Source organism: Sardina pilchardus, chromosome 14 (genome assembly GCF_963854185.1).
Source record: "Sardina pilchardus chromosome 14, fSarPil1.1, whole genome shotgun sequence".
NCBI classification, from domain to species: Eukaryota; Metazoa; Chordata; class Actinopteri; order Clupeiformes; family Clupeidae; genus Sardina; species Sardina pilchardus.
In genome coordinates this window covers 28,330,358-28,353,528 of record NC_085007.1, presented here as the reverse complement: position 1 = coordinate 28,353,528, position 23,171 = coordinate 28,330,358, and the positions used below count along the sequence as shown (strand labels likewise).

The 23,171-nt window shown below is 42.3% G+C and overlaps 2 protein-coding genes and 1 long non-coding RNA gene across 6 annotated transcripts; 2 read left to right on the top strand and 1 right to left on the bottom strand.

Annotated features, from left to right (window-relative positions):
* Positions 1–9,492: 9,492 nt before the first annotated feature.
* LOC134100773 (procathepsin L-like) lies at positions 9,493–22,900 on the top strand. Of its 4 annotated transcripts, none has more exons than XM_062554183.1 (8): positions 9,493–9,527; positions 10,365–10,503; positions 11,204–11,326; positions 19,033–19,185; positions 19,805–20,029; positions 21,430–21,598; positions 22,053–22,170; positions 22,457–22,900. In XM_062554183.1, the coding sequence occupies exons 2-8, from the start codon at positions 10,381–10,383 to the stop codon at positions 22,554–22,556; spliced, it is 1,011 nt and encodes a 336-aa protein (XP_062410167.1). In that variant the 5' UTR covers positions 9,493–9,527; positions 10,365–10,380; the 3' UTR covers positions 22,557–22,900. The 4 variants fall into 4 exon arrangements, with proteins under 4 accessions (XP_062410167.1, XP_062410170.1, XP_062410169.1 ...); XM_062554186.1 differs by having other exon boundaries at positions 9,509–9,527; positions 10,368–10,503; XM_062554185.1 differs by lacking the exon at positions 9,493–9,527 and adding an exon at positions 9,586–9,601.
* Positions 11,540–15,218, top strand: LOC134100775 (uncharacterized). The gene is made up of 2 exons (XR_009941312.1): positions 11,540–11,849; positions 14,811–15,218. It is a non-coding gene; the product is annotated as an uncharacterized LOC134100775 (long non-coding RNA).
* LOC134100772 (uncharacterized) lies at positions 15,187–17,541 on the bottom strand. The gene is made up of 2 exons (XM_062554182.1): positions 16,999–17,541; positions 15,187–16,651 (listed from the first exon to the last, which is right to left on the bottom strand). Exons 1-2 carry the CDS (start codon positions 17,292–17,294, stop codon positions 15,754–15,756), a joined length of 1,194 nt encoding a protein of 397 aa, XP_062410166.1. The 5' UTR covers positions 17,295–17,541; the 3' UTR covers positions 15,187–15,753.
* Positions 22,901–23,171: the final 271 nt, after the last annotated feature.

Below are 23,171 nucleotides of genomic sequence, written 5' to 3'. Positions count from 1 at the left end.
TGTTAGGTTGGTTAGCGGCTGTGACTGGTGTTTCCCGACAGATCTGGATCTATAATTTGGCATGTACAGCATCTGAGTTTTCCGCCAGACTAGGACTTTTTGTTCAGACTGCACAGAGTTATCATCTTTATGTCTCTGAATTTCTCTTTCTCTCTCTCTCTCTCTCTCGCTCTCTCTCTCTCTCTGGACCCTGATCCTTTACGGTCCATCCATACCATAAGCCATACACACAGCGTTATGGTCCAGAGGTGTGGCTGTCTAAAGGATTCGGGTGTCCTCTTGCAGTTGGACACCCGAGGACACAGGCAACACTGACCATTTTTCATTTGCAATAAAACTGGTTGGCACTAGTAGGACGCTCTCCCAGCAATGTTAAAAACAATATCACAAATGCCCCATATACTAACGGGGGAAACACAAGAGGGCTGACTAACTCCCCTGTAATACATTACTATGTCCTGTGTGGGTTTATCACTACTTCCTGTTTGGTCTTGGTTAGGGAAGCAGTGCTAGGGGCAGCTTGAAATGTATACACAATGGCACTACCGTGTGTGTGTGTGTGTGTGTGTGTGTGTGTGTGTGTGTGTGCATCTGTGTATGTGTGTGTGATCAATTGGTTTCATCACTACCCAATGTGTGTGTATGTGAGATTCGAGATCAATTGGTTTCATACACAATGCCACAATGTACACAGTGTGTGTGTGTGTGTGTGTGTGTGTGTGTGTGTGTCTTTAGTTGACAGTGGGCCTCTGTCCCGCCACCATCCTCTAGGCCTGCTGCTCCACTGCAGCCGTGTGTGTGTCTGTTCGGTCTCCCTCCATTCAACCACAGGCTGGTGGAAAAGGAGCAATGCTCTCTGTTGGTACTGAGAGACATTCACCAGGGTGTGTGTGTGTGTGTGTGTGTGTGTGTGTGTGTCTGTCTGTCTGTCTGTCTGTCTGTCTGTCTGTCTGTCTGTCTGTCTGTCTGTCTGTCTGTCTGTCTGTCTGTCTGTCTGTCTGTCTGTCTGTCTGTCTGTCTGTCTGTCTGTCTGTCTGTCTGTCTGTCTGTCTGTGTCTGTGTCTGAGCACCCCTCACTCTATTCACCCACATATGGGAGGGAGAGGTGATGTCGTTGGATGTGCAGAATGGCTAGACTGTTTGTTGAGCAAGTGATACGGTTTGCTAACAGAACAATATCTCGGGCAGATGACAAGCAGCCGTATTGATTACAGACTTGAGAACTGACTGACTTTGTGGGCTTATGCCAACACATACGTATGACGGCGGGCAGACACCATACGCCACTGTGGTAAAGTATTTAACTAATGTTCTACACCTTAAACATGGCAGAAGAGGAGGAATGCTCTCTGTTGGTACTGAAGGTCATTCACTAGGATGTGTGTGTGTGTTGATGCTCCTGTGTAGATAAACCACAGTGTGTGTGTAGTTAGGTGGTTGGCCATTTTGTTTTTAAATAACCTTAATAACCAGACAACTTGTAAGGCTTTGTAAACATGGATGACTGGTACTGGGCATATTGACATAATAACCTTTAGACAGCCTGTCGGGCTTTGTAAACATGGATGACCGCATTACTAAGTGGAGTTTAGCTACTCGACACAGGGAGGTGTCCATACGTTGGGAATATTGAATACGTTGGGAATATTGATTTAAAGTGGGTGATTAGTGGTCCATATTAGAGGAATCTGAAAATCTATAAATTAAGTTCTATTCTTCTTTTAAGTCTGAGATCAGGACATTGAGTCGGTATGTTTGTTTTCTTTCATGAGCTATTTATGTTTCAAATAATTTCCTTTGTGTGAATATGAAGGTGAAGGTTGGGTGGCCTCTGGTCCTGGTAATATTATGGAGATAAATACACACATGCAGCCTACAGCAGCAATAGTAAAATAGTAAAATACATTTGCAATGTCAGTCATGGATGAGTGAAAGAAATGAAAAAGTAATACGAATTCAAATGCTATACAGGTCTGTCTCATTGAAACCCATGTTTACAGTTGATCAGGATACTAATGAACACACCCCAAGAAGTGACCTATACACTTACACTTAGTCTAATTTCAACACAACTACAGAAGACAGAAGAGTCCCCGGGAAATATAAATGACTTGATGTGTAAATACTGCCCCCTTGTGGCAAACGAAGTTAAGTTCAAGAATACATTTCTGCATCTAGTAGGCAATGAGGTCATCTGTCTCTAGGTCAGTGTGGAAGTCGTCATGTAGGCTACTGGGCTGTTGTCGTTGCTCGATCTTCACTCTTTTCAAAAACAGAGGCCAGTACGATTTGACTGCCTTCGCTTTATTTCTGCATGGGAGTTTATTTCTTGCCTCTGCGTCAGTCAGCCTTCAGACAGAAGCTGTTGTAGCTCCCAGTGAGAAGATAAATGATGTTTTATTCTAAAAAATAAACTATAACTGGTGTTAATAAGCCACCTGAGTAGGACTGCTGAACTGCATTGGTCTTAGTTGGTGGTGAAATGGTATACTGTAGGCCCACACCGTACCCAGCCGCTTCCCTCTTATGATTGACCATCTTGTTGACAGCCATCTTCATCTCTATGGACACCTGCGCTGGCTACTGAGAGACATTTGATTTTTATTCTTAAATTTGTATTAGTGTGGAATTACAGATGCAGTCGTCCACGGTGAATTTATTGCACACGTTTCTTTTCTGCGTACGTCACTGGGCAGAGCATCTTTGAGGAAGTGAAGATTTGGCAGAGGTGGGCTACCTTTGACCAAGGCCCTTTTTGTATTTTTACCTAAAAGTTTATAAGCCAAATACAATTTATTTTACATTATCCCACTGTTCCCATTTTGGTGTGAATTGTTTACTGTTGACTTCATAAAATGTATAATTTTGATGTTGACAATTGGAGAGCTTTGAAGGATACCCTGTACATCTGTTGTTTTGATGCTATACCTTTACCTCAAATAATTTCAATTATATTGGACCAATAAAAAGGAATGTAGGCTACTTGAGACATCATCTTCAGATTATTTCACTGCAGAAATGGCTACTTGCTAGTTAGCCTATTATATTGCCATTTGAAACTGTCCCGTTCAATTCCTAGCTAATCCCACAGGTTTCATCAGGTCCCTTTCTATAGATGGGTTAATCAAACACCAGTCTGCATTCATAATCTGGGTGCTTGATTTTATACACCTCTGGAAAGGGACCTGATTAAATCCACGAGTTGGCTACCTTGGTTAATATTCTGCCTCCTCACCCACCGACATCAAAAGTAAGACAGAGGTGTATAAAATCAAGCACCCAGATTATGAATGCAGACTACATGGTGTTTGATTAACCCATCTATTGAAAGGGACCTGATGAAATCCATGAGTAGACTACCTTGGTTAATATTCTGCCTCCTCACCCACCGTCATCAAAAGTAATTGGATCAGTATTGTTAATGACAACACCATATATGGGTGAGAAATACAGAAGTGGGATCAGGGGTTTCAATCTGTCGGCCTAATTAATACTTTGCGGTCATGTGACTACAGTTGATGCCTGGCAGGCAAGAAACACTGCCAGCGAATGATGGCTTGATATGCCACTGATGGTAAATGATTAATTACCTAATCAGTGTGTAGCCTACAGGTAAACAAGAGTGTGTTGACGGTCACAGCAGCACCAACCTGTGCACATAAATAAGCATAATAGCAATATACGTTTTTAAAACCTCGAACAAAGAGGTGAAGATTTACAGTTTTATGGCCATTAGAAGAAATTACCTTCTGTGTCTCTCAGAGGAACATTTGGGGATAGCCTGCCACTGTGAAGGTCTTCAGTGCAACAATTATTTGAGATCTGTTCAGGATGTGCACCAGCTTTTTAAACATTCTTCTCTCTGCCACCAACTTTCAAATATGTTCAACTGAGTTCCACCCCCTTTGACAGAGCTGGCTTAAAGTCTGTTCAGTCTGTTAGCATCCCTCACTTTTATGCCACAGCCCCTGTATACATGCAAAAGCATGACAAATCTGAAAGTCTACTTTACAGCAATCAACCCACTCTTCATGATCTACGCTATAGGACAACAAAGTAAATTGTGTAACGTTACAGTCCAAAGCTCAGATAAAAAGACTTGTAGCAGAGATAAGAAATAATTTTAATCGCGATCCAGCACAACTAAACGTGAAGTTACATATGCCCCACAATTTTGGATAACATGGGGGGCCAGCTTCACTGAGGTCAATCAATAGTCCTTAGTGCATTTAGAGAGAGAGAGAGAGGGAGAGTCTTTAACATCTTGAACATTCCAAGGGTCCCTCTTGTGAATTCTGATCATTAGCTAACTTCCATAACTCTTCAATGGGATATAAGTCAGGGCCTTGATTTCCTTCCCCTGAAACCAACTGAGAGTTTCCTTTGCTGGATGCTTTTGATCATTGTCCTGCTGGAAGGTCAAGCCATGGCTCATCCTCATCATCCTGGTGGATGGCAAAATTCTCCCGAAAAAAAAAATGACTCCATTCATCATTCCTTCAACTGTATGAAGTCTGCCAGTACCATCAGATGAAAAACAGCCCCACACCATGATGCCTCCACCTCCAAACATCACTAGGATATGTGTTAGGAGATCTTGCAGCTACACGGAGGTGGCTAATACAATACAAACAAGCATCAGATTCAGCCAGAGCTGCATAATGGCAGTGACTTTTGCAAGAGCCTTAGATTGGAGGTGTGTGATCGGACGTTTCCTCAGATGGATTTCCTGAACCAGAGAAGATGCTTCACAATTCAAAGACTTTGAAAAATGTAGTACAACATTCAAGACTTTAATCAGTAGGCTGGGTGTGTGGCAGAGAGCTACACTCTGGGGGCATGTTCATGAGCCCCCATATTGATGCCCATAGAGTGGAGCACAGTATTCAATTCAATTCAATTCAAAACACTTTATTTATCCCCGAGGGGCAATTTCTCTGTGCAGGCATAGTGACATATAAGACATAACACAACATAAGACAGGGGGGTGGGGGGGGTTAGTCCCAGGAGAGGGAGGAGGGGGCTGGGGGCATATTTGAGTTCAAAAGGCGAATAGCCTCAAAGGTAAAGGTCGCCTTCCTCCTGTTAGTCCTAGCAAGAGGACAGCGCAGACGCCTGCCAGAGGGCAGCCATTCAAAAACTCCATGTAGAACATGAGTAGAGTCTTCCAGGATAGAGTTGGCTTTTCTTAGTGTAGCCTTATCATGCAGCGATGTCAGTGACTGAAGAGGGTGGCCAATGATCTTAGAACATGTGTGCACAATGCTCTGGAGGTGATTCAGTAGCTGCCTGGTATCTCTAGCTGTTGGCTGCCTGCAGCAACTCGAGCTAGGTAGAAATGATTGGGGTTTTTATGTTGGTTTTTTTCTTCATACCGACAATACTCAGTGACCTTGACAATTGATCTGACCCAGTTTTTCTCTATTGTTTTGAAAACCTTTTATCAGTTCAGTCGATGATTCCCACGACACTGGAACACTGGAACACTAGAACACTGGTTGGTCATTGGTGGGCATGTAGGCCCTAGGCTGATGAGCAATAGAGGCTTTTCCATGCCAGAATCATTCACCATGTTATAAACCATGTTATGAACTAAAATGTAATTTAAGCCTCCAATAGTCACAATATCTCGCAAACCTCTCGAAATTTGACATGTAGGATCACTGACATTGCACCTCACATACATTGATTCCTTTCTTGAAGTCACTGAGTGCGGTCGTTACGTAAAAAAAAAACCAAAACAATAATTTTTACCTAGCTCGAGTTGGTACAGCCAACAGCTAAAGTCACACTACACTCTGGGGGCATGAACATGGGGGCTCATGAACATAACCCCAGAGAGTAGTACCATAGCTAGATGGCAGTTAACTGTTGGCTACAGCAACTTAAGCTACTGTACGTAAAACCAATTGTTTTATTTTTTTCTTGGTACAGACACAATACTTACACAATACTTGGTGACTTCGAAAAACAGAGATGTGAAAAATCGCTGGATTTCTCCTTTAAGATTACACCAGTATAGAGTAGACATGTAATAACTGAACATTAGTCAACTTAAAGGGATATTCTGCCATTTTTTCTCAAGGGGAGGTAGAAAATTAGCTTATTTCCAAAAATATGGAAATAATCCAATGGATGTTAACATAATGCTTTTATATTCCCAGATTAATTCATTCCAGGCTTCGTCACCTTCAAAGTGTTCAACAATGAGTGGGCAGCCATGGCCATGTGTTCTGGAGTCAGACCCACTGGATGCAACACTGAACATGTAAGGATGGCCACAGCACAATTTCTCTATAGAAACATTTCACGTCTAATCTCTAAAGATATCTTCTGATAGTTTCCCTTGACACCACTGATAATCATGGATCGGATGTGGTCAAAGATTCTGTTACGTTTAATTGATTTCTATGTTTCTGGCAAAGTCGTGGTTTGTATCGTTGGCTCTAATATTTTGAGAAGAGTAAAGGCCTACAAGCCTCGTCATTGATCTATGAAAAAACATGGCAAATATGGTATATCTGTAGGCTAAATTCTAAAACGTAGAGTTCCAGTCCTTAAAGGGATAGTCCGCCATTTTTGGAAATAAGCTAATTTTCCCCTTGAGCAAAACAATTGATATTCACCTTTTTCCTGTTTATCCTGCCATTCTGTGAGTCTGGCGATACAACTTTTAGCTTCAGCCTAGCATAGATCATTGAATCGGATTAGACCATTAGCATCTCACCTGCTAGCATTATGCTTAAAAGTGACTGAGATTTCCGGTAATTTTCCCATTTAAAACGTGTCTCTTCTCAAGTTAGAAAGTACAATAAGACCAGCTGAAAATGAAACCTGGCGTTTTTCTTGGTTGATTTGAAATGGAACTGTAGGCTACTCTCATCTGGCGTAGCCTAACAATCAAGGAAAGTTGCAAACGTAGCCTACTATGGGCGCAGTGATAAATGGAAAATTAGCTTATTTCCAAAAATAGCGGAATATCCCTTTAATACCGATTGGCTGAATGGCATTTAATGCCGTGTACAATCACACAACCTTGACCGCATTTCAGAACATATGTGGTCAAAGTGTATGTTTGCGCTGGATTTTACAACGGCTGGATTTTACAACGAACACGATTCATTCAATCATAATCAAGGACTGGAACTATCAGTCATCAGGCCTAACCCTTTTTTTTCTTTTACAGTATTGCATTGGTGGTGGGGGATACTTTCCTAAAATCGCTCCTAGTCAGTGTGGTGACTTCACATGGTTTGACTACAATGGCTACGAAACAGGAGAAGGCTGGAGTGCAACCAGAGAAATGACTGAAGCGTTTAAGAGTTTAAGATCACACAACATCACAGATGACCTGTGGCACACACAATATTTAGGAATAAAAAGTGGGATACAACAATTCCACTTTCTGTTGTGTTGGGTTAACTGTTGAATACCATCAACCTAACAAATATTTTCCTTAAGATTATGAAATGAAAATTCGGACATGAAAGGATTATTACAGGAAAATTGTAAAGATTGTTGACATGTCATTGAAGGTCAAGATTGCCTCTGTATCATATATTATAATTCCTCTGTATTATATATCTTTCTGTTGGGCACTTTTGTTTTCACCTGTCATTGTTGCTATCTACTTGTAATGAGTGCAGAGTGTTCAAGAGGGATGAATGACAGATGGTAAATATTGTTATTTTCTGTAAAGTTACAGTATATTGGTATACCATGTATAGCTCTGTAAAAAAGAAGAGACCACTGCACATTTTTCTGATGTCAGCCTGTGCTGAGTGACATTCGAATGAGTTGACGGTCATATTGAAATGTACAGTGGTCTTTCAATTTTGAATATGACCATCATCTCATCTGAATGTTACTCAGCGAATGAACTCTGAAAAATGTGCAGTGATCTCTTTTTCCAGAGCTGTAATTATATTTGCCAATACAGTTTTTCATATTTTTGTACAATGTTTCATGTTTGAAGTTCGACAAAAAGACATCTGTCAAAATAAACTAGAGTGATACTTAAACTCAATCCAAAAACTCATCTTTTTCCTGACAATTTCTCTGGCTCAAAGTAGAAGAGAGGATTTCCCAATTTAAACTATGTTTAAGTCATAAGATAAGAAATAACCTGGCACCCAAGTATTTATAATTACCTTTCTAAAATTACAGTAGTATTAGTGATACACATAATTATTCAGTCTGTGCTGTTAGTCCCCTTCTATCCTAAGGACCACAATGGAAACAAGCCTTTGGACTTAATTGTTTTTTTGTATCCTTTTGAACACTTGATGCTGTTCAATAAAGAATCAATCAATCAATCAATCAATCAATCAATCAGTATGTAACTAAATATAAGTTTTCTATTGAGTTAGCAGGCATAGTACAGATACTTTGTCCGAAATAGATATCCAATGTTGTTTGGTGGTTAGACAAAGTAAGCTAGCTTTACTCTTCTGCAGCATGTGGACTCCCTCAACAATCCGTGACAGAATCTATGGGTATAGAATTGTCCCTAAAAGATTTGTACTCGACAAGATACGCAGACATAGACATGTATTTGTGAATACACAAACACACATATACAAATAAATATTTGTAATGTTCATACCACGATTGACAAATATTAATTTAGCCCATTTTGCAATCCACAAATTAATATATAGCTATTTGTGTTTACATGTAGTTTTGTCATGTCAAAAATGCTGTAGAACTTTATTTTCTCCCACAGGAACCAATTAAAAGTCTACCTTGCAATATGCTTTACACTGTTCTGCTGAAAAGACCACCTGCGCCTTATCCTCATCACCCTGGTGGATGGCAGCAGATCAATCTCATGAATGTATGACTATTCATCTTCTCTTCAAACTTATAATTGGGATTCTGCCAGCAGCTATCATGACAGGGGAATCAGCCCTATCCCACGATACTTCCATCTCCAAATGGTAGATGGTATTTTAGTATCACATGCAAAGCCATGTCACATAATTCCATCTCACAGCCACGCACTGTAATAAGCCTGCACACGTCCGCGAAAAGCATCACATATTTGTCGCGCTCATATTACGCACTGGCACCGCTATGCAGTTGTGTTTTGTTTTTTTATTAGTGAATCGGTGTGTTATTTCTAAGAAAGAAATCTGATAGATTCTAAGACCATGATCATGTACTGACGAATGGAGTTGCGCATTGGATAACTGGGAGTCCATGCCATGCATTTGCACTCAATATCTCAATTTACACAACTACAGCAGTTCTGTCCATCACATGTGATGAAAGTAATAGGTTGATAACGCGCTGTGTTTTTTTTTTTTTAAAAAAAAGCTGGTTTCTGCTTTCGGTACAGTGCGACTCTTTCCATATCTTATGCAACGCGTCCCCAAGCATCCTGCTGGATCTGTGTGTCTGTGTGTGATCTGTGGTCAACAAACAACAAGGACACCGCTGAAGATCTGTTTACTGGAGGCGGGTTATGTTTCTACAAACCAATCAGCGACCACAGCTGCTAGGCAAGTGAGCTGTATAAAGTTGAGGTAAGTGACAGTTTTCGATGAAAACTTTTACTTTGATTACTTTGAGAAGAACAAACTAGGCTCAAATCTGTTCGGTTTGTTTGTTTGCTTATTTGTTTGTATAGTAATATATCCTGCTATGCTAGTTGTGTTCAAGTGTTGTGCCTAGACACGAATTTACTGAACAAAGATTCTTGAAAAATAAATGTCTAGGCTCAAGCTAATTAGGGACTATTTAAAGTCTACTGTCTGTAGGCCATAGGCGCTCCAAGTTTGTCTAACAATTTGATAGGCTATGTTAAGCATCTTTTTCCATCAGTCCTTAACGGTTTGTCTTTTATATTTTAATTTGATAAACTGTAGCGTACGTCGATTGCGCATTTGCCCATACATTATCAATGTTCGAGTTACGGCAGGACGACAGCAACATTTGGCTGTTCACTAGCCTTCAGTACTAGAATGATGATGGTCTCTGAATGACAGGATGGCACCTGTATGTACGTAGGCTATTGTGTCTAGCTCTCGCTGTTTTGAGTTCCTGCTGAGTTGGTTTACAGGGACACATAACTGCTCCAGCGCAGGGCAAACTCGTAACTCGTGACAGAGCCTAGCAGCCACACGGTTCATGCCCGATTAGTGTAGTCACATGGTGGTCTTTCTGTGCAGCCTACTCCAGAAGAGTAGCTGTTGCTGATCATCCATGTTGTGCTCTTTGTTTTGTTTCTAGTTTTACCCGCCGCCGTCTGAGTGTCTGTCTTGTGAACTATTTCTTGACCTAGATGGTGCGGAGGTTTTGCCTATAGGCCTCACTTGCTGATGATTTAAGTAGCACTTACATAGTGTTTTTCCTTCGTCCAGTAGCGTCGCTGTCACTATGATGTATCTCCTGCTCCTGACCCTGTGCGCCAGTGGTGTGTCGGCGGGCCCCGACTCGGACACTCAACTGGACGAGCAGTGGGGCCTGTGGAAGAGCTGGCACAGCAAAGATTACCATCCGGTGAGTAGCGACATCACTGGAAAAAAGATCTACGTGTGTCACTTTGGCTGTTCTTTTACGAATAAGGCAATTCCTTTCATCTCTTCATGGTACCCTCTTTTTCATTTCCAATGCGTAATTCGTTACCTCTCTATAGTTTCACAGTTTCAAGTGTACCCTACCCTTTTCAGTGCTGGAGTCATTTTAATATTGGCAGGATGATTGATGATTCATATTTGATTAAGGAGAAGGTCAGTTTAAATTTAAATTATCAGAATGATTGGTTGCCAGGTTATCAGCATTACATGATACATCACAAGTTAATTCCAATTACAGACTATGTGTATGTTCTAACAGTATGGGTCTGCTGTTCAGCCAATCATTGGCACACACAGACACACACACACACACACACTCACACACACACACACACACACACACACACACACACACACACACACACACACACACACACACACACACACACACAGACACACACACACACACACACACACTCACACACACACACACACACACACACACACACACACACACACACACACACACACACACACACACACACACACACAGATGTATTATAAACATACCTTATCTAACTTTATGACATATGCAATTATACCCAAATATACTACAGGTAAAAAGATGCATTTCATATTAGCAGTTCTAGAAGCTCATTTTGTTCTGTGACTGAACTCATCAGAAAGAGGAAGGCTGGAGAAGGATTGTGTGGGAGAAGAACTTGAAGAGGATCGAGTTGCACAACCTGGAGCACTCCATGGGCAAGCACAGCTACCGTCTGGGCATGAACCATTTTGGTGACATGGTAAGTGTATTCTACGTGGTCGTGATGGTCTAGTGGTCTATTGGTCAAGGCCCTCCAAGTGCAGCACTAAAAGATTGTTAGGGCGTGTTCACACGAGGAGGATTTTTCACCGGTTGCGGGTGGATGTTTTACATTATATTCCTATGATACAGAGAGGTTTTCTTAAAAAAGGTACTGGGCGCTTTTTAAACCACCGCCACCGGCGTTTTTTTCCACCTACCCCGGGTGGTTTTCAAGTTGAGAAATTTCTACTCCCAAAGAAAAAACACCCTGCGTCAAGTGGTTTTTTGACAGCTGACCAATGAAACGAGAGTTTGCGTCATAGTAAAACTTTATTGAAAGTTCTTTTTTCAGAAAAAAAAAATGGCGACCAAAACAAACAAGGCAAAGCTGCCAGCCGAACAACTCGTTGTTCTTGTAAGCGAACATGTTGAGCTGTATGACATGACAAAGAAGTTATATCACAACATATACCACAAGGAAACCATCTGGAGGTCGATTGGTGGAATTTTGGGGCATAATTGTAAGTATTTCTTTTCATTTTTCATCCGCTCACCTAGCAAGCTAAGCTAACCGGTAGCAATAAACGTCAGTTAACAGCTGTTGTTAGGCACAGCTGTTGTTGGGCACCGTAGCGAAAGTGGCAGACCTAGCTGCTAGGTAAATTAAGTAAAGCAGATAAAGTAGAAGAACCCGGAGTCTGTTATCTTAACGAAACACATCGAGTGGCTCCTCTATACACGTTAACCACGCTGTATAAAATAAAACTGAATTGAATATAATTGAACCACAATGTCTATGTTAAGCAACCATAACCATAACAGACCCAGGTTTACCATTTATCTAACCCCCACCACCTTGCCCCAGGGGCCTGTACTACGAAGGGAGCTCAACCTACCCAGATGTAACCCAGGGTTACTTTGCTAAACCGGGGTTGACAAAACCTGGTTATCTTCATTGGTGTTAAACGGTACTACGACGCCGAGTAAGAAGTTGATTTGTTGAACTGGAGTTAACCTCATCGGAGTTGGTGCGCGTTCACATAAAATGGGCGGGTTGCAGCGCAAATCATCAATTTTAATGATGACGCGATCACGTTATTTTACGGATAAGCAATGCGCAATGATTATAAAAAGTTGCGAGGAATTAAAACCCACTTTACGATACATCAAATACGTCGGCAGCAAACAAAGCAAGACAAGGCTGTTGGCAACGTAGGCTATTGCAGATCGGATATATGAAAGTAAAGTTTTATTTCATGTTCCTTAAATAGCCTATGTGTTACGGAGGATTAATAGCTTGCGGAATGTCTGAAATGTGTTGGAATAAATACATTTTGAGTTCATAAGAGTCCTACAGATGCAAAACAATTCATGTCATGTATATTAATAACTATTAATAAAGGATAATTGAATGTTTAGCCCCATTGACTGATTTAGTGTATGCCTATCCTGTGAACATTTTAGATGCAACGGCAGTGCCGCTGGCAACAGGTGAAAATGAAACTCAAAAACATTCAGAGGGTTTATAGGCCTAGTTATAGCTTGCATTAATATTTCTTAATTATGAAAATATGTTATATTGCCAATGCTTATAGCCTCCACTTTGCCTCGATCAGCTGACAAATGCAACGAATTCCCTCAGCTGAGAATGTATATATTTTCATAGAGAATATTATATGGAGAAAGATTCTGGCGGTCTTTAAAAACCCTCGCCTTGCGAAGAGAGGCGCTTACAATTTGCGCTCCAATAATGTATCTTCCAAGTAGCCTACGTCGACATTGTGGGGTGTGGTTAACCGCAAACCTCGGGTTAACCAAGATCATAACCTGCTCGGAGCAGGTTTGAGATGCAGCGTAAATTGCCATGGCAGCATACCTCGGTTGAAACCTATCCATCTTTCGTAGTACGGGTTAACCGGGAAGTTACACCACACGTGATCAACATACTCTCGAAGTTACCCAGCTAAGCCAGTAACCCCGCTTCGTAGTACAGGCCCCAGGGGCCTATTTCACAAAACCAGAGTAAGTAGATCCAAGATAAGTGACGACACACGCGGTTGACCAAGCCTGGTCAAAGTAAACATGCTAAATACGTTTCACTAATGCTGAGCGCAGATGAGTTGAGGCGGCTAGGTCAAGACAGGTCTAAGTTATTCGGTATGTGTGCGCGTTCTCGTTTCTCCCCCAAATAACTCACGGTGGGAATAAAAAAGACGCGAAAAATAGCGTCTTGCACACAAAGTGAACAACCGCTTTTGATATAGACTAACAACGAGGTAAAGTTGTACTTTTTTGGATGGGAATCATGAGTATTTCTGTTACGTAGCGGGAGTAGGTGTGGCAGATCAACTGAATGCAAATTTACGTATGCACCCACGTGTGAGAGCTTCCTTGTCTCAGCACGCAACGTCATTAAGAAAGCTCTTTGCCACCGCAAAGATGCACAAAGTATGTCCTATATTATCTTAATTTGTCTTAAAGGCCGAATTAGTTGAAAACACCTTCGAAAAATGTCCCCTCCACTTCCAACCAACTACTACAGTAGGCTATTCATCAAACGTCCGTCAAAAAAGAAGCAAACAACGAGTATTATAAGGCCACCATAATTTAAATGACACCCATATGGTATAGGCAGCCATTCTGCTGTGTTTTGCGAGTAAATACAAGTAGCAAATAATATATAAATGGAATACAGCTCTTTGAAAAAATCGCATGGAGGTCTGATTTGACTGACAGCTAGCAGAACCAATCAGATAATGTAATTACCATTAGAATTAACTTAGCTTGGCTGTTAGCCTGGTCGGGAGCAGGCTAGCTTCCAAGTATAAATTCCCATGGTAACTTATATGTGATCTCTTCTGTGAAACCAAGTCAAGGCTATGTTCATCCAGGATAACCCAGTAAGCCTGTCTAAATCCCCTATCTTGGTTTTGTGAAATACCCCCCTGGTCTAGCCAAGCATACCAATCTGCTGTTTACTATTTTCACTGCTATAGGGGAAGATTGCCGTGACAAATGGAAATATTTGAGAAGCAAGTACAGTAAAGAGCGAAAGGAAGTGAAGGAGAAAAGGAGTGGATCAGAGGGAGGTTATAAAAGCCAGTGGAAGTTCCTTAGCATATTGTCTTTCCTGGAGCCATACATACAAAACAGGGACACCGTTAGCAACTTCGATACAAGCCAGACAGCAGAGAGCATTTTAAATGCCATATGCGAAAGTAATGAGGTAAGAGTAGATGAGATTTAGATAATATATCACAATGAACAGGAAAATTCATATGAAATCTATTGAGTGAAGCTTTAGGACTGTTGTAGGCTATGTTTCAGCTTCAGTGAATTTTGGGGATCAATAAAGTATCTATCTATCTATCTATCTATCTATCAGTGCTGCTCATTTTGTTAAGGGCTGAGATGGCAACATTGTTTATGCTGTGTTGTAATGCTGTCTTGTAATGCAGTCTTGTGTTTCCTTTACCTGACAGACTACATTGGATGATTCTAATATTAGTTCCCCGTCAAGTCCTGGGCTCGGTCCTGCACACGTCAATTCCCCACCCTCTCCCTCCCCTTCCCCACAACCACTGCCACAACAACAGCAGCAACAATTGGGGCCTATGCGGTCAGAGAGGGGGAAGAAGAAGCAGACCACTCATACCGTAACCCCATACCAGCAACAGGTCCTCAGTGCCATTGCCAAAGAGGAAGATGAGCATGAGCGGTTCCTGCTTAGTTTTGCCCCCACATTGCGAAGGCTGGAGCCTCGTAGGCAAGCGTTGTTAAAGTGTCGCATGCAATCCCTGTTTTATGATATAGAATTTGGTGAAGAATAGCCTAATTAAATTAATTATTAAATTAATTCAATATTAAATACATTTATGACTGAACAATGACATATGTTTTGTGCCTCTTCCTTATCTTATTAACCCATACAATGATTTCCATTACAGAAATAATTCAATTCAATGCTATTCAATTTTATTTGTACAGTGCCAAATTACAATACACCCAAGAGTCATGGAGGCAAAGGGAAACTCCCTTCTGGTTGTTTTTTGTTTAGGAAGAAACCTTGGGCATATCCACAACTCTTGTTGAGCATCATATGTCACACGGACTGTCCCGGGGAAGAAGTAAGTTGGTCCTGGTCCTGGTCCTGGTCCTAGTCTGGGCCTCTGGTGTACTCAGCAGGGATTATAAAAAAAAGTGGACACAGAGAATTAGATCTTATATACATACTTTGTAACTCAATACTTTAAAGATTAACATGTGTAATGAATGACTTCACACTTGAATTCAGAGAGACTTAGCATCTCTTATGTACAAGAATGTAAAAAGTGCATTTGCTGGTAATGAAATGGAATAGCTTTAAGTACTGTAGAAGCTTTGGGTAGCTCTTAAAAGAGCTGTTGTTTTTTGGTTCTATAAGGCCTAGATGTTATCCTGCCAGTGAACTCGTCCAGCTTCAGATATGAAATACTGTGCAAACTTCTCCCTCACTGCCACAGCTTCTCTGCCGGCATTGTTGGTGCCAAGACGAGGTGCGTTTTGGAGACCCTGTGATGGCTCAGTTGCGGATGTTCCAGTAGATGACATAGGTGCAGTTCTGGTATCCCACCTTATGAAGTTGTGAAGCATGCAGGTGGCCTTCACAACATTCTCTGCCACCTCTGGAGACACACACAGCACACGACGATACACCCTCCATTGAGATGCCAGTATGCCAAACGCACACTCAACCATCCTGCGCACATGACACAGGCGAGTGTTGAACACTTTCTTCTCTCCAGTGTTGTAACCTGGATATGGGCGCATGATGTTGCGGCGCAAGGGAAAGGCCTCGTCTGCCAGGAACACATGTGGCATTGGACCCAGATGTTCTGCCCCTGGGAGGATGGAGTCCTCAGGAATACCCAATGTGTTCTGGCGCAGGGCAGTACCAAAGGCAGATGCGGAGAGGGTTCCCCCATCACTGTTTCGTCCATAAGCCCCAATGTCAACCAGCCTGAAACAGTATCTGGCATCCACTACAGCTAGAAGAACAATGGAGAAAGTGCCTTTGTAATTGTAGTACACTGACCCACTGGAGGGAGGAGCCTCGATTACCACGTGTTTGCCATCCATTGCCCCAAGACAGTTTGGAAATGCCAGCTTCTGGAATCCCATGGCAATCTTTCTCCAATCTGACGTGTCTGGAACAGGCATATAATCAGCCAGGAGACAATCCCAAATAGCTGAGCACACTTGTTGAACGATGCCTGCCACAGTGCTGGCACCCACCCTGAAGCTGAAGGCAATGGATCTGAAAGAATCACCTGTTGCCAGATACCTATCCAAAGAGAAATATAATTTAGTTTAACACAATTTAGCAGGCACGTGTATACACCTTTTAACCTTGAATGTTGATAGATTCTCACAGCAGGCTATGTATAATCTAAAGACAGCAGTGTTTTTTTGCAACCTAAAGTCTGACAGCTAGGTTATGCATAATGCATTAGGCATATAGCCTACATAATGTCCAGTGGGTGCTATCAGGCCTTGCCTACTGTATTATATAGATACGTAATGTTAAAAGTGTTCAGTTTAACAACACAGCTTTTATTAGGCATGTAGGCAAAGCAGAGACAAGTCACCTGATTTCATAGGATTTTAATATGAATAAATTTGTGGACTTACCTTAAACAGATGCTCAGTCGTTCCTCTGGACTGATGGCTTGCCTCATTATGGTGTTTTGCTTTGATATAGTTGGTGCAACAACACGCAAAAGGGCTTCAAATTGACATTTGTCAAGTCGGAAATAAGCAGCGAACCGTGCATTATCAAATCGTAGCTCTTGAACAAGACTATGAAATGCACCATAGTGCTGCCGTCCCCGGTTAATATCATGCACCCACAAACGGGAATGCTCGTTACCGCCATCCTCATCGGCATCTAACGCTAAAACTAGGGCTAATTTTCGCATCCTCGACATCGTGAACACAAAACAACTGCAAGTTGACACTGTTTACAACAACTTGGCCGAACCGCTGCTACTGTGTAACCCAGACTACCGGTACTTGTGCTCTAGAACGGCAGTTGTCATGGGAATCAAGTTTAACGTTCGGTTGTTGGGGGAATAATAAAAAAAAACCTGTCGGCTTTTTATCTTTAAAAAAACCACCCAGGTCAGGTGTTTTCTGTAAATAAAAACCTCCCCGTGTGAACACCTCCTTAGTCTAGTCCCAGGAGCTCCAGGGGGACTGGGCCAGTAGTTCATCCATCTTACAGTTTTTTTCAATCGTTTACACACAATTTTGAAAACGGGGCTCTTTTTGTCTAAACACATCACACAATTAACCAAACACAACACCCAATCAGCAGAACATAACAGATTGTTAGCAAAATGAAATATTTCTGTCAAAACAATAAACACATTGATAAAACCTTATACTGTTCTCATATCACTAACACATTCTTTGAATGATTCCACACTGTCACTATCTTATACACACCAACACAATAAATTCAAAACACATCTGTAAAAACCCTCTTCCAATATATGGATCTTATTCAGACATATTGTTTGAGAGCATTAGGACCATTTAGATTACAAAAATATTTTGATGAACCCTCATCAAGCAATGCACAAAACTGATGCTGCAGACAATATTTCTTTCTTTCACTGTACCATTATGTTTAGTTACAGTGACAAGTCAATCAACAGAAAATGGCAAAATTATAGTTCTTACAACTGTAAAATGTAGAAAAATAAAAATGTGTACACAAATGAAAAGTATCTACACTTACAGTCACTGGAGAAAAACTAAAGCAACAATACTAACAACAATACGTAATACTCTAATTATCTCTCCGTCTAGCTGGATCAAGCCATGAGAGTTCATCCACATCACAGGCTATGGGTGCCTCTCATTTGGGCTTTTATACACCCTCCCTCGCTCATCGGGCCTCGATCCTCACTGATCAACATAAAGAATAATGGGGCGAAAAACAATGAGATAGTCTATCCAGTGTTAGTTATAGATCAGTGGGAACGCCCCTCGAGGATCGAGCATAACACACCTGAGTGCTGCGTTTTCAATTTTGCACATGTGTGCTTACATACCTGGTAGATGTGATTATTCAATTGGTTCATTAGTGTGGTCATTGGCAAGCCAGGGCTTTGTAATGAGAAGGAAGTACCTAACAATCTTTATCTGTGTCTAAGGTGTTAAAATGTGTTTTACGTTTTGACATTCACTGTGTGTAAAGTTTTGCAAAAAGTTTGAAGCTGAATTTGTGCTTAATGTTGTACTGCTCTGCGCAGGTGTTTTGTTTCTTAAGTGTACAAAGTGTCTTAAGTATTGTTAACTGTCTGATAACCTTAATTTTAGTGTGTATACGATTGAAAAAAACTGTAAAGGTGCAGTCAGGGATTTCAAGTGCTTTTAAGTCCTTCTAGTCATATGACATCAGCTTAATGACGACCAGTGTAAATAATGTGAGGTAAACATTTGTGCAGGAATGCTTTGCACAGACACGGAAATAATATGAGAAAATTGTGGGTTCAGTTCCTGACTTCTGCCATTGTGCCCTTGAGCAAGTCACTTAACCCCAAGTTGCTCTGGGGACAGTGTAATTGACACATAGGTGACTTTAATAAATGTGAACTGTGTGATAATGCCATTACTACTCATTTGTACATCTGATGGTGTCCCACCTTTGCCCCACAGACTCATGAGGAGTTCAGACAGGTGATGAACGGCTACAAGCGCAGGTCCGACAGGACGGTCCGAGGATCTCTGTTCATGGAGCCGAATTTCCTTCTGGTGCCCAAGGAGGTGGACTGGAGAGAGAAGGGCTACGTGACTCCCGTCAAAGACCAGGTGAGCGTCAGAGAAGAGCTATGTGACCAATCAAAGACCAGGTGAGCGTCAGAGAAGAGCTATGTGACCAATCAAAGACCAGGTGAGCGTCAGAGAAGAGCTATGTGACCAGGTGAGTGTCAGACTAGTTACAAACCAGCCAAGGGCAATTTCACACCAGACCCAGACCAGTTAAAGACTACTCCAGTCACCGGCCTGCTGAAGATGTATGCCGAAGATCATGTAATTTCTGCCACAGGACAGCTAAAGATGATATCACTCCTGTCACAGGACAGCTTCAGACTATATCACTCTTCTATCACATATGCTCCTGCAATCATTTTCTGGACTATCAATTTTGTTTGTTTAGTATATTTAAATCAATTTAGTATGTTTAAATTCCACAAGCACTCTATCACTCTCTCTATCTATCTATCCATCTATCTATCTATCTATCTATCTATCTATCTATCTATCTATCTATCTATCTATCTATCTTTCTCTCTCTCGCTGTCTCTCCTCAGGGAGAGTGTGGCTCGTGCTGGGTGTTCAGTACCTCTATCCATCTAATCTATCTATCTATCTATCTATCTAATCTCTCTCTCTCTCTCCCTCCCTCTCTCTGTGTGTGTCTCCTCAGGGCGAGTGTGGCTCGTGCTGGGCGTTCAGCACCACGGGGGCGCTGGAGGGTCAGCAGTTCAGGAAGACGGGCCGGCTGGTGTCCCTGAGCGAGCAGCAGCTGGTGGACTGCTCCCGGGCCGAGGGGAACCAGGGCTGCCACGGAGGCCTCATGGACCAGGCCTTCCAGTACATCAAGAACAACCGCGGCCTGGACTCTGAGGAGTCCTACCCCTACCTAGGCACGGTAAGGCCACAGTGGACTCAAGTCTTTCCCCTACCTAGGCACGGTAAGGCCACAGTGGACTCTGAGGAGTCCTACCCCTACCTAGGCACCATAAGGTCACAGTAGACTTTGAGGGGTCCTACCCCTACCTAGGCACCATAAGGTCACAGTAGACTTTGAGGAGTCTTGCCCTTACCTAGGCACCATAAGGTCACAGTAGACTTTGAGGAGTCTTGCCCTTACCTAGGCACCATAAGGCCACAGTGGCGGAGGATTCAAGGGTCAGGATTCATTTGGCAGAGTAAAATCACAGTGGGCTGTCTTGCGGTTTATACACAATGCGGCTAATGCACAGGAAATTACTATATACTGTATATACATTGACATGTTGCAGGGTGCAGTCAAGCATATGTAAATCAGTTGAGTAATTAGTAGCGTTTTTTTAAACGTTCAGAGCAACATGGTGGCAATGTACTTTAAATGACAGTCATGGAGATGGTGTGACTTCAGTTACTGAGAGCTTGTCTGTGCACTGGCCCACTCTGTCTATGTTTCTGTCTAAGGTCATGCGCATGGATGGTATTAAATTAGCGAAAAAGATTTAGCCTCGTAAATGAATTAGCATTAGTGTGTGTGTGTGTGTGTGTGTGTGTGTGTGTGTGTGAGACTGTATCACTGCACTGCATTCCCTGTCGCTATGTGTGTCATAGAAACACAAGCCCCACAGAGTGCCCTGTTTGGACCAGGAGTGGTAGACCACTCTACTGGGATAACCCGACCAAACTGTATCAAAGTCCCCCCACTTGGTGGCCATCTTGGTTACACACTTTGGTCATTTATTGAGCAGCTGTTGTCCTATTCGCAGTGGGGAAGCATACGTACTGTAAGGGAGATCATACTGTAGGACATAGAAAAGTATGCCAGGTGAATCTTTGCTTTAATCTGGATTGAATGACATAAGTATGCCCCCCTAAATCGTTAGACTAAGGCTAAAAAGGATAAAAATGTGTTTGGTGACTTACATTAAGCTACAGGAAGGGGTGGGATATGTGTAAACAGCTGCCATTTTGGCGTTACAAACCCCATGCATTTCTATGAAGGATTTTTTTAACTGTATCCCTACCTGGGCAGATAAGTCCACTGAAGGGAATGAGTGATGCATCAGATACAGGGGGACGCCAACGTTAGAATGTGTGGACTGCCTGGGGATAGTTGTAGGTCACTGATGGTGGCTTCAGACATATCCTGTTGCTTTAAGTTAGCTTTTTGTCCATAGGCATAATAACATCAATAACGATATTCAAAATAGAGTAGAATCTTAGAATCTGAATAGGCTCTTTTACATTTGGCCAATTCCCCAGTAATGCAGCACAGCACAGCAGTAACACAAGCTGCTCTAACGTCCAGTGTTTCCTTGGCAGGATGACCAGCCTTGCCACTACGACCCCGACTACAACTGTGCCAATGACACGGGCTTCGTGGACATCGGCAGTGGGAGGGAGCACGGCCTGATGAAGGCGGTGGCCTCGGTGGGGCCCGTGTCCGTGGCCATCGATGCCAGCCACGAGTCCTTCCAGTTCTACCAGTCCGGTGAGGCCAGCTCATCTGGACACTCCCCCCTACGGACAATTGCACTCATTGATGCACTTATTCTTACTGCACTCTACCTTTCCTAGAATTGTTGTGAGAATTGCTTTAAAAAGCTTAAAATGTTTGCTATGTTGTAAGTCGCTTTTGGCTAAAAAAAGCATCAGCCAAATGTAATGTAATGTAATGCAACTAGTGTTGTGACCACCACGCGTGAGTATAAATATTTACGGGGTTCCCGTGAGGTCACATTGTCGCACGACAGGGAAGGGTGAGTATACTGCATGCTTTACTCGCTGACGCTTAAAAGATTTCTCTTTTTTTGTGACTGCTTTTCAATCTACACGTCTGGACTTTTTAAATGTATAAATATTGCATGTCTGTTGTTGCGTTGTTTTCTCATGCAGTTTTTTTGTCATTACCGTTGTCCACTCCATATGTTCCTGGCATCCTTCAGGGATCTACTATGAGAAGGCCTGCAGCAGTGAGGAGCTAGACCACGGCATGCTGGTGGTGGGCTATGGCTACGAGGACGGAGAGGACAGCAACAAGAAGTACTGGATCGTCAAAAACAGGTGAGGCTTACATGTTATTCCTCATGTCTGCTAAGTGAATAAATGTAAATGCAGCAATTGTGGGAATTGCTTTCAAAAGCTTAAACTGTTCACCATGTTGTCAGTCGCTTTGGCTAACAAGCGTCAGTCAGATGTAATGTAATGTAATGTATTGTGTGTTTGTGTGTGTGTGTGTGTGTGTGTGTGTGTGTGTGTGTGTGTGTATGTGTGTGTGTGTGTGTGTGTGTGTGTGTGTGTGTGTGTGTGTGTGTGTGTGTGTGTGTGTGTGTGTGTGGATATGGTTCAGCTGGGGTGTGAAGTGGGGCATGAAAGGGTACATCCACATGGCCAAGGACCGGCAGAACCACTGCGGCATCGCCACGGCAGCCAGCTACCCAATGGTGTGAGCCCGCGGGGCCATCGCTGCTTTGGCTCCATTCTAACGTCCACATGGACCAAGAGGAGAACCGCCTGAACCGTGCCATGGCGCTCCGACCACTCCAGCGGTTTCATTATTAAAACACTTTTACAAGGAATTAACGATTTCTGTATAAAACCTGCTTTTTACTTGTATACTTTTATGCATACTTCATAGTTATATATTTAAATTATAGTGCGGCTTTAAAATAATCAAGCATGTTGACTTCCTGTCTGAGTATGTTTTGTATTCTGTTGTAGCTTAGTGTGTCTGTTTAGTGTGTACCTTTTAGCTACATGTACTGTATGTGTTTCTGCCCATTAAAGGTTTTAAAAGGTGTTCTTCATCTCATCAGTATCTTTTAACCCTATACCATTCTGTCTGCCCAGCCTGTGTGTGTGTGTGTGTGTGTGTGTGTGTGTGTGTGTGTTTGTTTGTGTGTCGACCCATCGTCCAGTTAGAAAAAGTCTGTCTAGCGGTAGTTACAAGTATTTCTGCGGATTCCTGAAAAGTCCATGTTCAGCCGAAGGCGGAGGCAACCTTGTGAATAATCAGTAAAAAGGTGGCGATTTCCAAATTTGCGTCTGAACTAAAGCTGTGCTGT